Here is a 15,700-nt window from a genome sequence, read left to right on the forward strand (position 1 = left end):
ATAAATTATTGTGAGAAACGGCTCCCTCTATTATTGTTCACATTATACTTTTGTCCTTAATAGTAATATTACTTAAGGGTATAGACCCCAATTTATATCGCGATCGTTGGCTATAAAATTGAAGTCGGGTGCCGCTTGCTTGAAATTTTAAGGCTTTCTCAGTCAATTTCGGCAAGTAAGAAGCCAGTTTAAAGGGTCTATGTAGTTTTGGGGGACAAAAATAAACCACAATATCCACAGATTTACATTCAACTTACACAGTTTGAAGATAATGATTGCAAAAAGCTTCCCTGAACATATTACTCGCTGACGTGCTGTATTTTTTGAGGAATGAGTAAAACAAAGTCATGAAAATAATTTTCGTCTCACTGATCATGAGACGATTTTTTTTTTTTTTGTCATGACATTGAAAACATTATTGTAGTGACATTCTTTTACTCTTTTCTCAAAAACTACAGCACCTCAGCATCTCATATTTTCAGGGAGGCTTTCTACTATAATTATCTTCAAATGGTGTAAGTTTAATGTAAATCTGTGGACATTGTGTTTTGTGTTGCAAAAAGTACCCAAATCCTTTATCCACCAAGCTATTCTATTTCGCGCGTAATCGAGTGTTACTGAAAAGGGTAAATCGATTTCGTGTTATGATTAGTCAAATATTTTCTGTTGCGTATTTCGAATAAAACAATAAAAAAATAATAATAATTAACTGCGACAAATTAATTATCAAAGCAGCATTCAAATTCACAGGTGCTTCTTGGGGCATGTATATGTCACGAAAAAGAATAACGATACGCTAAATTGAACAAAAGTTATTAAAAAGGAATTTGACTCGACTCAAAACGAAAATTGAATGACCGAATTCTGAAATGAAACGCAGCAACAACTGAAGAGGCAAAACGGCTTTATTTTGAACGCATGGAAATGAAATGGGAGACTTTCTGGGACGATAGAGGGCAGCAGACTTACCGGGTAAATCCATTGTTCTCAGAATTATGCGCATGTTCAGAACTACGCAAACAATGGAAATTTACCCGGTATGTCTGCTGCCACCTAGCGTTGGAAAGTCTCCTATTGGCTGCTCATCTGCCGAATTTGACCGAGAAAACCTATAACATTGTAAATAGGCATATTAATTGCAAACCTCACGACCGTCTCAACTTGAAGGTCTGGCCATTGTCATGGCCAATACCCTGCCTAAGCCAGAAAATTTAGAACAATTGGGTTAAATTTTAGAAACGTTTCTGCTAAGCTTTTCAACAGACAACACATCAATATTGCAGTCTTAACTCAGTAACCGTGACCGGGAAAAGAACAAAGAACAAACCCGCCATGGATGATGCTGGAAGTCGTCTCAAAGCATTTGTTTTATCTCCAGTCTCTCTCTCTTTCTCTTTCTCTCTTTATTGCTATGGAAACAATGACATCAAAGGGTGGAGCTCACTGCGTTAAAATGTGGTTCAACAAGACTAGGCTCATTGTATCCGTGTGTGACAAAGACAGGAGTCGCAACAACTTACCACTGACAGTTTAGGGGGAAAACAACAGAATAAGTGTCATAATGGAAAGGTTTTGCGGTATCGGCATGTGATGATGACTATCTCTGAATGAATTGGGGTGGTTCTGCGAAGAACCGTTGGTGTATACACTTTGATGCTGCATTCTGATGAAGCACTGTAGAGACGGATTAGCTTGGTGATGCACGAAGGCGGGAAATGGAGGCGGTAGAAGGAACTCGGTTATGCGTGGTAAAACTGGCTCCTGCTCTGGAGTCATGGGGTATAATGTGTGGGGAGTGTGTGCTAACTGAACTGTGTCAGTAGGAACAAGCACAGGGGATAGTGAGGGTGTGTGGCCTAGGGGACTGAGTGTATGGAAGACTTGTCCCTCTGGAAGGTCCACATTTTTATTTTATTTTTTTACATATTCAACGAACAGGTTTTTTGGTTTTGTTTAACATATTCAACGAACATTCGCCATGGCAGTAATGATCACAATCCTGTTTCTAATTGTGAGGGTATACGCCTGCCATGATGAAAACCAATGTTTCATTGAAGCTTTCTACTTGGCTGAAAACCGCGCCTTACTAAATCATGTGTTTCAATCGAAGACGGTATCTTCACCCGTTATCTGTGGGCGAGACTGCTCTATGGACCCACAGTGTGCATCATTCAACTTTCAGACAAATAATGTTTGTGTGCTGAATAATGCCAGCAGAGCTCACAGCCCTGGTGACTTTCTTGAGGTTCAAGGAAGCGCCTACTATGACGACAACGTAGACACTTTGTCACTTTCACTGCCCATCACTACAAGTTACAGTAGTTGTCGGGAGTTGTATCAAGCCGGTTACCGCAGCAATGGCATATACACCATTTACCCTACTGGTCTGCCTGATGGAGTGAACGTCTTCTGTGACATGGAGACAGGTGGGGGAGGCTGGATCGTGTTTCAGAGAAGACAAGACGGCTCTGTTGACTTTTACCGTAATTGGACTGAATACCAATCTGGGTTTGGTGATCTACCGAGTGAGTTCTGGTTGGGGAATGACATCCTGCGTGACCTTACTGGATCGGGTCAATGGCAACTCAGAGTAGATATGGAAGATTGGCTTTCCAACACAGCGTGGGCTATTTATGGTGAGTTTGCTGTTACAGGTGACAAGTACACTATCCAGGTCGGTTCATACGATGCTCAGAGTACAGCAGGTGATTCAATGTCACGTCATAATGGGCATCCATTCACAGCAAAGGATCAGGACAATGATGCACTTGTTGGAAATTGTGCAGAATCATACAAAGGTGCATGGTTGTTTTTGGATTGCTTTGTTGCTGATCTGAACGACGAATACTACCAACGTTCTCGTGTGACATCTGGACTGGGAATACAGTGGACATCCTGGAAAGGATACATGTACTCCCTCAAGAAATGCAGCATGAAAATACGGCAAGTGGTATAGGCTCAAACTCGATGTTACCAATAATGGTTGCTGTTGACTTGTTGAACTGGAAAGGTTGTTTCGACTTCTGTAAAAAATGACCCGAGACTCTCCAAATCAACACATAGATCAACAACAAAATAACGAACGGTGGATGGTACCGATGCGGCCTATCAATCAAACTGTGCGCGTTCACCCATTTAACTAATCACAGCAATGATTGTGGTCGGACAAACCATCGATATAGAAATAGTTATATATCTATAGGACAAACTCGGTCATGCGTGCGCGTATATTTGGCACGCGCGGCAGAATCGTGCAGAATCATAGTTTTAGAATAATATAATATTATTTAATTATATATCTATGTGAAGAATACGCCTCTCTTATTATTTTATACACGACGTCATAATTCTTACCCAAAATGGGGCTATGGGCGCAAGTCCCCCATCACTTGCAGTGGCTGCGCCCATCGCCTCGTTTTGGGCTAGCATTGTGACGTACCGCATGCATAAATATTAGGAGAGGCGTATGTCATTGGCATTGTTCGTACACGTGTCTTGCTGAAGTGCGCGGTGGGCGGAGCTTACTGGAAAGCCGGAACGGTCCACTAATATAACTGTTAACTTGATTAAAGGCAGTGGACACTATTGGTCATTACTCAAAATAAATATTTTCAAAAAAACCTTATTATTTGGTCACGAGTAATTGAACGCGGACATCTGTACAAGTCTAACGTTGCACACGTGAGATACAATTTTTGACGTCAGGTTCGTACGTGCAGACGCCATACTAGACAAAAAAAACACAATATTTTCTGACATTCGACGTTCATATTCACGTTTTTGCTCGCAAAACGTGCAGCTGTAAACCTCCCTAATTGTATAAGAACACGCGTGAATTTGATATTATTTTCTTACAGTGGTTTATTGATGTCAAAATAGAAATGGCTCACCAGCTGCTGCTTACACCCCTCTAGTGGCAGGTTATGGATTACATGCATCAACCCTTGAGGGCGCTATAGAGCTTTTCGCAAAATACACATTTCACAAGCGCTAACTGTGGAATGAGGACTTGTGGAATTAAACTTGATCACTAGCTAAACCGGTGTGGCGGTCTCGGAGCTCCGGCGGTTTCAGAGCTCCAGATTACCAAATACGGTAGTATTACGTCATGCCGTGCCTGCGCACACCAAGCGAGAGTAGTCGATTTTAGCGCCGTGTACACTCTCGTAGTAGACTTAAAAACAAGTCGGTTATTGTCCCACGCGGTGAGATAGTCGAGTTGCAGCGGTGCTCTCCGCACGCGAACTGCTGGTTGCGCATCTACTGCGCTGCCCGACTCCAGACAGCTCGTAGTTGTCGCGCAACCAGCAGTTCGCTGCAACTCGACTATCTCACCGCGTGGGACCATACACGACTTGTCCAAAAGTCTACTCTCGTAGCTGTCATGGCAGCGCCCATATCGTGTGGTGAACGAGTGGAGCGTATGCGACAGTATTGTGAAAAAAAGGTAATCACGTTTATAACAAGTATTTGAGGAGTGGGAATTCACGCCCGCAACGACAGCATTCTACGTCATCCCGGAGAGCTTGGCACGCTCAGAGATCTGAAACCGTGATTACTGCGTGCCGAAATGTGCGGTGACGTCACCCGGAGCTCTGAGACCGCCGGAGCGCTGAGGCCGCCACACCGGTATGCATGCTTACTCATTTCACGCCTAACGCGCGTGTGCCGTTGATTTTGTATGTATTTATTTATTTATTTTTTATGCGATAAGAATGGTAGAGTTTCGACAATCTGATTTTGGTTAAGCATTGTTTAATCACACTTGGTTAAAACCCAAAGGCAGGAGTTTTGAGTTTTGAAATTAAATAGTTGCACAGATCGACGGAACAGCAAGATCTTGCTCACAAAATCAAATTGTGTTTAAACTAATTATTTTACGAAGCGGACGTCAATTTTGTGGAACGGAAACTCAAGGGAATTGTTGTTTTTATCTTGATGACCAAAAGTATATAAGATGTTCAACTGAGTGTTTAAGAAAAGACTTTTGTAAATAATTTATTATTCCCTCTTGGGAAGGTACACGTTTGGTAGCTACTCAAAACAAATGTTAACTTAAAAACTGACTTGGTAACGAACATTGGAGAGCTGTTGATAATATAAAACATTTACGGAAACGACTCCCTCTGAAGTAACGTAGTTTTTGAGAAAGAGGTTATAATATCACTAAAATAATAAAAGACTTCTAGCTAGAAGTCTTTTATTCTTATCTGAAAAAATTCGTCCATCAAGGGTGTTTTTTCATTCACCATTTTCTCGCAAATGCGATGACCAATTGAATCCAAATGTTCACAGGCTTGTTATGCTTATGATGGGATACACCAAGTGAGAACACTGGTCTTTGACAACTACCAAACATGTAACAATTCCCTTTAACTAATTTTCTTAATTTTTTTCGTGAAACATTATTAAAGGTCAACTGTGCGGACTCGAAATTCTAAAGAATTATTGTTTTATCTGATTGACCAAAAACATAATCAGAACGGCTAAACTCTGAGGAAAGACTTTCAGAAAAGGTGATCTTTTTAGTTAACCTTATTTTCTTTCAATTAATTGTTGATGTATATTAACCTATTTAGATTAAGTGAATAAAACAAGAACAATTTAGATTAAGTGAATAAAACAAGAACAATCTAAAGCATTGTGTTTGAAGCATTGTATGGTGTGGAGAATAAGAGTAAATATATATGAATAAAAAGCTTGCGGCGGGTACAACCATGAGTAATATCTCTTTTGAAGGAGTGGTGCCTCTGAAAAGTCTCGACGATTCGAACAGTATACTCTGCTCGTCTTGAGGCGAACAATCTTCAATGACAATTGCACCTGGTGCCATTGAGTGTGGACCTTGTAAACATTGTCTGAAAACCGGTGCTGCATGCATGTAGGCCTACTCCTAAAGAAGTTGAAAATGACTTCATGAATGCCTCACGCAGCCCAACCATGGTAACAATAACCCTTGGTGCTTTGATAACGAAAGCCGTTCCCGAGCGCGCTGACCGGCAACATTCTGCCGTGTGTGATCATCAGGGCCCAATTTCATGGCTCTGCTTACCGTAAGCACAGAGTCGGCGCTTACGGAAGCAGTGAATTCTGTGCTTATGGCAAGCGTATTTCACGGGTTAGCGGTGAATTTGGGCTTCTGCGCGTGCGTACTCCACGTTACTAGGCATTCTACGGTTACAAGGCTAGCGCAGAAATTCGGCGCTTGCACGTAAGCGGGGAATCGCGATCGTAAGCGCAGAATTCGGCGGTAAGCAGAGCCATGAAATTGGGCCCAGGTCCATGCTGTCACGCGGTATCCCAGGGAGTTATGTTTGCCGGAGCTCGGTCACCATTGGAACATTGGGATGGAGGAGGAGAATTCAAAGGAGGGCGTATCAGAGCTAGTCTGTACACAGTTCACCATATCGGGAAGGGGTGGGGAAAACTCTCACCTGTCACACCTTACATTTGCCCCACCCTGTTCTTACATTGCCCGACCCGTCCTCAAATTGCCCAAATAATTATCCCATTCTACATTTCCCACACCCCATTAATCATTGCTCATCCCCATTGTTATATTGCCCCACCCCATTCATTGCATGTCCCAACCAATTATTTCATTGCCCCACAGCGTTCTTACATTGCCTCGTACGACGTCTCTCTGGTGCGATAAATTATTACAGCTCCCTCTGTTGATTAGTTGTGTCCAAGCGATGCATGTGTCACGCAAGTTAACTTTCATCAGATTGAAGTATGACATGATTATGTTGTTTAATTGGGAAACTTAAAGGCAGTGGACACTATTGGTAATTGTCAAAGACTAGCCTTCACAGTTGGTGTATCTCAACATATGCATAAAATTACAAACCTGTGAAAATTTGAGCTCAATCGGTCATTGAACTTAGATGGTTGATTTCGATCGACCTCAAGTTCTCAACTTGAGGTCTCGAAATCAAACTCGTGAAAAATTACTTTTCTCGAAAACTATGGCACTTCAGAGGGAGCCGTTTCTCACAATGTTTTATACAATCAACATCTCCCCATTACTCGTCACCAAGAAAGGTTTTATGCTAATAATTATTTTGAGTAATTACCAATAATAATAATAATAATAATAATAATAATAATAATAATAATAATAATAATAATAATAATAATAATAATAATAATAATAATAATAATAATAATAATAATAATAATAATAATAATAATAATAATAATAATAATAATAATAATAATAATAATAATAATAATAATAATAATAATAATAATAATAATAATAATAATAATAATAATAATAATAATAATAATAATAATAATAATAATAATAATAATAATAATAATAATAATAATAATAATAATAATAATAATAATAATAATAATAATAATAATAATAATAATAATAATAATAATAAACCAGGTCAAGATCCTATGGGACTTTAACGTTCAGACCGATCATGTTATACAACATAGGCGTCCGGATGTTGTGCTATTAGATAAGACGAAGAAGATGTGTCATCTCATTGACATAGCGGTGCCAGGTGATATAAGGGTAGCTTCGAAGGAGATGGAAAAGATCGAGAAGTACCAGGACCTGGCCAGGGAACTTCGTAAGATTTGGCAGGTAAAGGTAAAAGTAGTCCCCGTGGTGGTTGGAGCACTTGGCACCATTCCCAAAGCACTGGGGAAACATCTAGATGAAATAGGGACAAATGTGAGGGTAGATCTGTTACAGAAGGCAGCGCTTTTGGGAACAGCGAGGATCCTGAGAAAGACCCTTGAGATCTAAGGCTACGGGACGTAGCCCGACTCGAGGAGTTACCGGCACAAAGGAAAATGAGATCTTTCTTTTGCATGCTGTGATAAAATGAAATAATAATAACAATATTAATAATAATAATAATAATAATAACAAGACATTTGTAAAGCGCCCACTGCAAAAGCCTCTAAGCGCCTTAAGAAACAATAAAATAAACAATTAGAGAAAGATACAAGATACAAATAGGCAAATTACAAAAAGAAAAGCTTTAAACAAATATATGCGAATATGCACAGGAAGACTATTCCAAAGAAACGGTGCGGCGTAAGAAAAAGATCTGTGGCCATAAACAATGGAAGAAGCTCTAGTAGCAGAAAGCAATGACTGTTGAGATGATCGTAAAGTCCGAGTAGGGGAATAATGATGAACAAGTTCAGATAAATAAGCAGGAGATTGACATGTTTGAGCCTTGAAAGTTAACAGAAGAATTTTGTAAACTGTTCAAAACTTAACTGGGAGCCAATGCAATTGCATTAGTACATATGTAATATGGTGAGATCGGGGCAGACAAGAAACGAGGCGAGCAGCAGTGTTCTGTACACATTGAATTTTAGCAAGATCTTTATCGGGGAGTCCATACAGAAGTGAATTGCAGGAATCAAGTCTAGTAGTGACGAAGGCATGAACAAGACGAAGAGTAGTTGCTTCATCCAGGTAGCGGCGAATTTGTGATATTTTCCTAATAGCCACGAGAGCTCCTTTGCAAACATTATCAACATGTCTACTCATGCACAATGATGAATCCATAATAACACCGAAGTTACGGGCAAATTCAGATGGTTCAATGACAGACCGGGCAATTTGTACTGTTGGCGGAGAAATCTTTTCTGCGAAACGAGATCTCAAAAGTAAAATCTCAGTTTTTGAGTCATTCAAAGCTAGTTTATTTGACAACGCCCAAGATTTGACATCTTGAATGCACACTTCAACTTTTGCAATGGCAGAAGCGCGATCAGCTGGATCAAATGTAATGTAAAGCTGGGTGTCGTCAGCGTAAGCAACACTAGAAATACCATGGGCAGCAATGAGGTCTTGCAAGGGTGCACTGAACAATATAAATTCAAGTGGCCCAGCTACAGAACCTTGTGGAACACCACACCAGAGATGATGGCGATCTGATTTAACATTGTTGATGAGAACATGCTGGGTTCTGTTGTTCAGATAAGAAGAGAACCAGTTAAGGGCAGTTCCAGTAATTCCATAGCGTAAAGATAAACGATGGATGAGATGCTCAAGGTCAATAGTGTCCACTGCCTTTAAGGATTGCATTTGCCAATAAGGTTGATAATTCCATTTCCTATCTGATTGGACAAAACATAATACAAAACAGTTATATAATAAACACAACAACATTTTCAGAAACTAAAGTACACACAAACACATTCTAAAGTTTCTGTCATTTTAACTTTTTTTCAAATAAACTTTTTAATACTTTTTCACAAGCCTTCCTCAATAAATTTTCAATAAAAAAAAAGTAACACTACAAATCCGCCACCCCTTGCAGTGGCTGCGCTCATCGCCTCGTTTTGGGTTAGAATTGTGACGTACCTCATAATGCATAAATATTAAGAGAGGCAAATTGCTTCATGAAATCGGCCCCTGGTTCATTGGCACTGAAGCGTTCTGTCTGCTGAATGCTCAAAACAAGCATGATTTCTCTCTTGTGTGAAGTTCCAGTAGTCGGCACAAGTTTGCGATACATCAAAACTGTCTCTCCGTTTACCAGGCCAAATTTCATGGAGCTGCCTATCACAAAAAGGCGCTCATCTCACAACAAAATTATATTACCAGACTAATGTTACCAGCCAAACTACATGTACCTCAGTGTGACTGTTATCCTGCTCATTTCTGCTTAGAAGCATTGTTAAAGGAACACGTTGCATTGGATCGGTCGAGTTGGTCTTTGAAAAGCGTCCTGTATTCGTTTGTTATAAAATCGATACGGTTAGAAAGATGTTGTAGAAGTAGAATACAATGATCAACACAAATATGCCCCGAAATTAAGTGGTTTTCATGTTACTTCGTAGACAAACACGGTCGGCCATTTAGTGACTCCCATAAATGGCCGACCGTGTTAGTTACCGACGTAAAATGAAAACTGTGAAATTTTGCGTGATACTTGTGTGGATCATTATATTCTACTTTTAAAACATCTTTTTAACCATATGCATTTCATAACAAACAGTTTCAAACGCTTTTGATAGACCAACTCATCCGATCCAAGGCAACGTGTTCCTTTAAGCAATATTTTCTGATTAAGGCCTTGGGACCGATTTCACAAAGAGCCAAGATTAAATGCAAATCAATAGTTAGTTGCTGAGGTTAAGTTAAGTGTGATGTCACAGTACAAATCAATACGGTAATACTGACAATTTGCCTTACGATGAATTGTATTGCTTTGTGAAATTGAGCCCTGGATTGTGGTTGTTAGTCTACAGAAATTTTCTCCTGCGCCGCTAATAGAGTGCACAACTTTTCAGATGCTCCATAACCCTGGCCAGTGGTTGCACTTTTCAAAACACTACCATTCTTATCGCAAGTGTCTATGGTTTGTTAACTGTTCAGGTATGGGATGGGCTCAGCTGGTCTACTACTGGATTGTGGTTGGAAGCCTAGGAATGTTCTCTTCCGCGCCTTGAGTGCTTGACTTTTGAGATAATGCATAACTTTATCCAGTGGTTGCAGTTGAACTTGTGTCTATGGTTTTGCAGGTATGGGTTGGGCTCTGGTATGCTGGATTGTTGGAAGAAGCCTACGAAAAATGTTTTTTTTTCTTTTTTTTTTGCGCCTTCAAGTGCCTGACTTTTGAGATGCTCCATAACCCTGGCCAGTTTTCCAGGTATGGGTTGGACGAGTGAATTGTGGTTGGATGCTTGCAGGGATGTTCTTGGCACCTACGAGTGCCTGACTTTTGAATGGCTCCATAAACCTGGTCAGTGACTGGTTAGGTTGGAGTCTGTTATGGTTTTCCATACACCAGTGATTGGTTGTAGTTGGTTGGAGTGTCTTATGGTTTTCCATACACCAGTGAGTGGTTGTAGTTGGTTGGAGTGTCTTATGGTTTTCCATACACCAGTGAGTGGTTGTAGTTGGTTGGAGTGTCTTATGATTTTCCATAAACCTGGCCAGTGAGTGGTTGTAGTTGGTTGGAGTGTCTTATGATTTTCCATAACCTGGCCAGTGAGTGGTTGTAGTTGGTTGGAGTGTCTTATGGTTTTCCATAAACCAGTGAGTGGTTGTAGTTGGTTGGAGTGTCTTATGGTTTTCCATAAACCTGACCAGTGAGTGGTTGTAGGTGGTTGGAGTGTCTTATGGTTTTCCATAAACCTGGCCAGTGAGTGGTTGTAGTTGGTTGGAGTGTCTTATGGTTTTCCAGGTATTGGTTGGGCTCGGCTGGTCTACTGGATTGTGGTTGAATGCCTGCAGGGATGTTCTTGGCACCCACGAGTGCCTGACTTTTGAATGGCTCCATAAACCTGGCTAGTGAGTGGTTGTCGTTTGAGTGTCTTAGGGTTTTCCAGGTATTGGCTGAGCTATGCGGTATTTTGCCATGTCAGATTCTACATTGTAGAACAGCAGGTCATCGTACTCTGGCACCTCATAGGTATAAGGTTCAATGGGACTCGTTGGCTTAGGAGCTTCGGCAGCCGCTGCAAAGAAAGCAATGACATAAAGGAATGTTGATTACATCTGTGTTGTCCAGTGTAAAATCAAAACTTCTACAGTCAAGTTGATACGTGTATGCCCGAAATTGTACGGTTTCCTTACAAACTGTGTACGTTGCGAACTAAGGCCAAATAAAAACTAGACATAGTGTTTTTGTTAATTACAAAAACACGGTGTTCGGTTGGACGTTATGTGATGACGTAATTCAAAAACATTGAACCATAAAGATGTTTTTTATACAATGTCTCGTTATTTTATATTTAAACTTGTATCACACTTTTGAACGCCTTGTTTCTTCACAAAAGCAATATGTTTGTGTGTGATTGGCATAAGTTTTTTGTTTGCAGCTTATGAAAGCCCTTTAAAAATCTAGCTCACCCCTGCACTTAATGCTGTACACAGATTTGATAATCAACAGCGCCCTCTTTGGTGGGTAAAAAGAGAGCGCTGTTGGGAATTCCGAAAAAAACTTTCGCGCCATATGATTTTTACAAATTTTAAACGTTGTTTTATTGTTATTTAATACCCGATAACGTCATTTTGAAGGTTTAACTATCTGTTGGGTTTCAAGGTTCAAATCGATCTCAATCTTGAGTTATGCCGTAGATAAGCTCAAAAGTTGTTTTTTTGATGGAAAAAACACGAAGGCGAACTTTGACCCAGGGTAACGACCCGGAAGTTAAGGTCGTACGATTTTAGTGTTAACTTTTCAAATGTTTCCCAAGTCTTTATCTATCCGATGCCCAAGTATGAACATCATAGCTTTTTTACTCGTTGATATACAGCAACAAGCAAATGGTCATTTTTAAACATTAAAAACCTTGTCATGACCTCATCAATGACGTCATCATTCCCAAAAAGTGGCGGTTTCATCTACTCACTATTGCCTATGTACATAGTAAGTTTTAAGTTTGTACAAGCTTTACTTTTGTTTAAAAGCTCAAAAGTTGTTTTGTTGATGTAACATACGCAAAGGCGAACTACATGTATGACCCAGGGTAACGACCCGGAAGTTAAGGTCGTACAATTTTGGCGTTAACTTTTAAAATATTTGTCAAGTCTTTATCTATCCGATGCTGAAATATGAACATCATAGCTTTTCTATTCGTTGAGATACAGCAACAAGCAAATGGTCATTTTTCAAAATTAAAAACCCTGTCATGACGTCATCAATGACGTCATCATTCCCAAAAAGTGGCGGTTTATTCCACTCACTATTGCCTATGAACATAGTAAGTTTTAAGTTTGTACAAGCTTTACTTTTGTTTAAAAGCTCAAAAGTAGTTTTTTTGATGTAAAATACACGAAGGCGAACTTTGACCCAGGGTAACGACCGGAAGTTAAGGTCATACGATTTTGGCGTTAACTTTTCAAATGTTGTCCAGGTCTTTATCTATCCGATGCCCAAGTATTAACATCATACAAAAGTGTTGATGTTTTTTGACGGAAAAGGTAATTATGAATGGGAATCTAAGTGTGTTGAATCGGTTTTCAACTAGTGGTTTGAACCCGCCGAGGCCTGGTTCTTGACAATTTACCTCGACTTTTTCTCGTTAAAAATATCAAGAACCAGGCCTCGTTGGGATTAAACCACTAGTTGAAAACCTCTTCACCACATATTGATTACCTTATTTATGTACATGAAAATTGAACCAACTTTTAATTGAGACTAGAAAGTCAAATTTGAAATCACCTCTCACCTTCCTTTTTCGTCTTTGTCTCTGTTTTTGATTCAACCGTCCCCGAGGCTTTTGAAGAGCTGGTAAACCGTGGCAACTGCCTCAAACACAGCTGGGCCTGAAAACCAAGAAGTTTAAGGTGACCTGTATTAAAACATTGAACTTCAAAACATTGTCTTTTAATTTTCATTGTGCATATATTATGTTAGCATACTCACACAGTAAAAATCTAGAAGTTCAGCCAAATTGAAAATGTATAGAGATACAAATTAGTTCATGTCGTGGACTCACACAGAATCCCCTGCGAACAACAGTTCGCCGAAGGAGCCAAAATGGAGCATTTTAAACGAGAAAGGAACAGCAAATTTCTTATTTTATGGTCTCAAACGACATACACTTTACAACACAAAAAGAAATGACGTGTTGCACAGACAGAGGCAGAAAACAAATGGAGGTCTACATTTTGATCTACACCTTGGCATGCTTGGTTGGTACTCCTGACTAGTACTACACGTATGAGGTTCGTTCCGCTATCGTCCCCACGAGCTTACGAAGGAACAAACTTTGTAGTTCTAGGCTAGGACTTCATAAGAGTAGTAGTCAGTAGGTTAATGGCTGGCTACTTGTTTTTAGTGGACCGCGCTTCCGACTTGGTGCGTAAACGTACCCTCAAATATTAGTTGCTGAGGTGCTGTATTTTTTGAGAAATGAGTAAAACAATGTCATGAAAATACGTTTTTACACGCTAAAATAGTTTTCGTCTTATGATCACTGAATTATTTTCATGACGTTGTTTTACTCATTTCTCAAAAACTACAGCACCTCAGCTCAGCAAGTAGTATTTTCAGGGAAGCTTTCTACTCTCTACTTTCTACTCGTCCATGCACATGTAATGTCTCGCATTGATTTTTGTAACAGCATTTTGTATGGTCTTCCTGATGTACATATTAACAAGCTTCAGAGAATCCAAAACTCCGCTGCTAGATTGGTGACACGTACTCAAAAGAGTGAACACATTTCTCCTATTTTGCATGATTTACATTGGCTTCCGGTAAAACACCGTATTCAGTATAAGATACTTTCATTAACTTTCTTATGTTTGCAAGGTTTAGGCCCAACTTATCTCCAGGAACTCATCAAAAATTATCATCCAGTTCGTAATCTCCGCTCTAAATCCAAGTCTCTCGTAGTTTGTCCCTCGACTTTTACTAAATTTTATGGGGCCAGAGCTTTTGCAGCAGCAGCAGCAGAATTATGGAATAGTCTTCCGGACAACATAAAACAAGCTCAAACAGTGAATTTATTTAAGACATGTTAAAAACACATTTATTTTTGCAATAGCCTTCAGTGCTTCTTTCTGTATCAACTAAATTTTGCTTTTGTATTTACTTCACATCTCTATTAACTTTTACTTCTCTTTTGTTTTCATCTCAAAGCGCATAGGGACTTCTCTGTGATTGTGATATGCGCTCTACAAAAATGGTTCATTATTATTATTATTATTAAATAGTACTATCATTAAGTTAACTTCAAACTATGCAAGTTTAGTGTGAATCTGTGTACGTTAGTTTTTAAAAAGTAGACTACAATAGAAAAGGGGCCAACCACCAACCCGGTCAGTACTTTGTCTCCCCCCCCCCCCAGTGGCTAACCCACTGTAGTGGCTAAACCACTGTAACATGTAGTGAAGACAGGGTCGTCACGTCACACTAAGTATTCCCTGGCATTAATAAGTATTAAAGGCAGTGGACACTATTGGTAATTACTCAAAATAATAATCGTCACAAAACCTTTCGTAATGGGGAGAGGTTGATAGTATAAAACATTGTGAGAAACAGCTCCCTCTGAAGTGAAGTAGTTTTCGGGAAAGAAGTAATTTTCCACGAATTTGATTTCGAGACCTCAAACTCAAGTCTCGAAATCAAGCATCAGAAAGCACACAACTTCGTGTGACAAGGGTGTTTTTTTTCTTGCATTAGTATCCCGCAACTTCTACAACCGATTGAGCTCAAATTTTCACAGGTTTGTTATTTCATGGATATGTTGAGATACACCAAGTGAGAAGACTGGTCTTTGACAATTACCAATAGTGTCCACTGTCTTTAATTTATAAGAAAAGTAAACTTTTTAGTTTTTAAAATTAAAAGTGCTTGCCGCCCCCCCCCCCAACCGCAACCCCCCTTACTGCATCATACTATTTTAAAAGTACATCGGTATTGGTGGTGAATCATTGGCGTGATATCCCATCATGGGACTTTGCCGACGAGTAGTAAAGTAGTAGACCTAGAAAGAACTTGAATTGAAGTAGAAATACTAAATATATTGATACAAAAAAAGGCAGTTCTTGGCCACACACTAACCAAGGCCGAGGGGTTTTACCAAGGCCAAGGCCACGGCTTCCGTGGACTATTAGTAGTTCCGGACCTACATGCAGCAAACTCATTTACAGGAAATAAACGCCCAAATTACCTGGTGAAATCTTGACAACTGCCAGACGACATTCTTTATGGAGCCTGCCATTTTGATGGAATGGTCAACTGCTGAGGGCGCCCTT

General features: G+C 39.7%; 2 protein-coding genes across 3 annotated transcripts; one reads left to right on the forward strand and one right to left on the reverse strand.

Annotated features, from left to right (window-relative positions):
- The first annotated feature begins 1,978 nt into the window (after positions 1-1,978).
- LOC117299649 (ryncolin-1-like) lies at positions 1,979-2,956 on the forward strand. Its single transcript, XM_033783198.1, has one exon. The coding sequence runs from the start codon at positions 1,979-1,981 to the stop codon at positions 2,954-2,956; it is 978 nt and encodes a 325-aa protein (XP_033639089.1).
- Positions 2,957-10,576: 7,620 nt separating this feature from the next.
- Positions 10,577-15,685, reverse strand: LOC117299316. 2 transcript variants are annotated; one of them, XM_033782831.1, is made up of 4 exons: positions 15,616-15,685; positions 13,168-13,264; positions 11,278-11,451; positions 10,577-10,730 (listed from the first exon to the last, which is right to left on the reverse strand). In XM_033782831.1, exons 1-3 carry the CDS (start codon positions 15,664-15,666, stop codon positions 11,309-11,311), a joined length of 291 nt encoding a protein of 96 aa, XP_033638722.1. In that variant the 5' UTR covers positions 15,667-15,685; the 3' UTR covers positions 10,577-10,730; positions 11,278-11,308. The 2 variants fall into 2 exon arrangements, with proteins under 2 accessions (XP_033638722.1, XP_033638721.1); XM_033782830.1 differs by having other exon boundaries at positions 10,577-11,451.
- Between the last annotated feature and the right edge of the window lie 15 nt (positions 15,686-15,700).

This window comes from Asterias rubens, chromosome 14, assembly GCF_902459465.1.
Source record: "Asterias rubens chromosome 14, eAstRub1.3, whole genome shotgun sequence".
Taxonomy (NCBI): Eukaryota; Metazoa; Echinodermata; class Asteroidea; order Forcipulatida; family Asteriidae; genus Asterias; species Asterias rubens.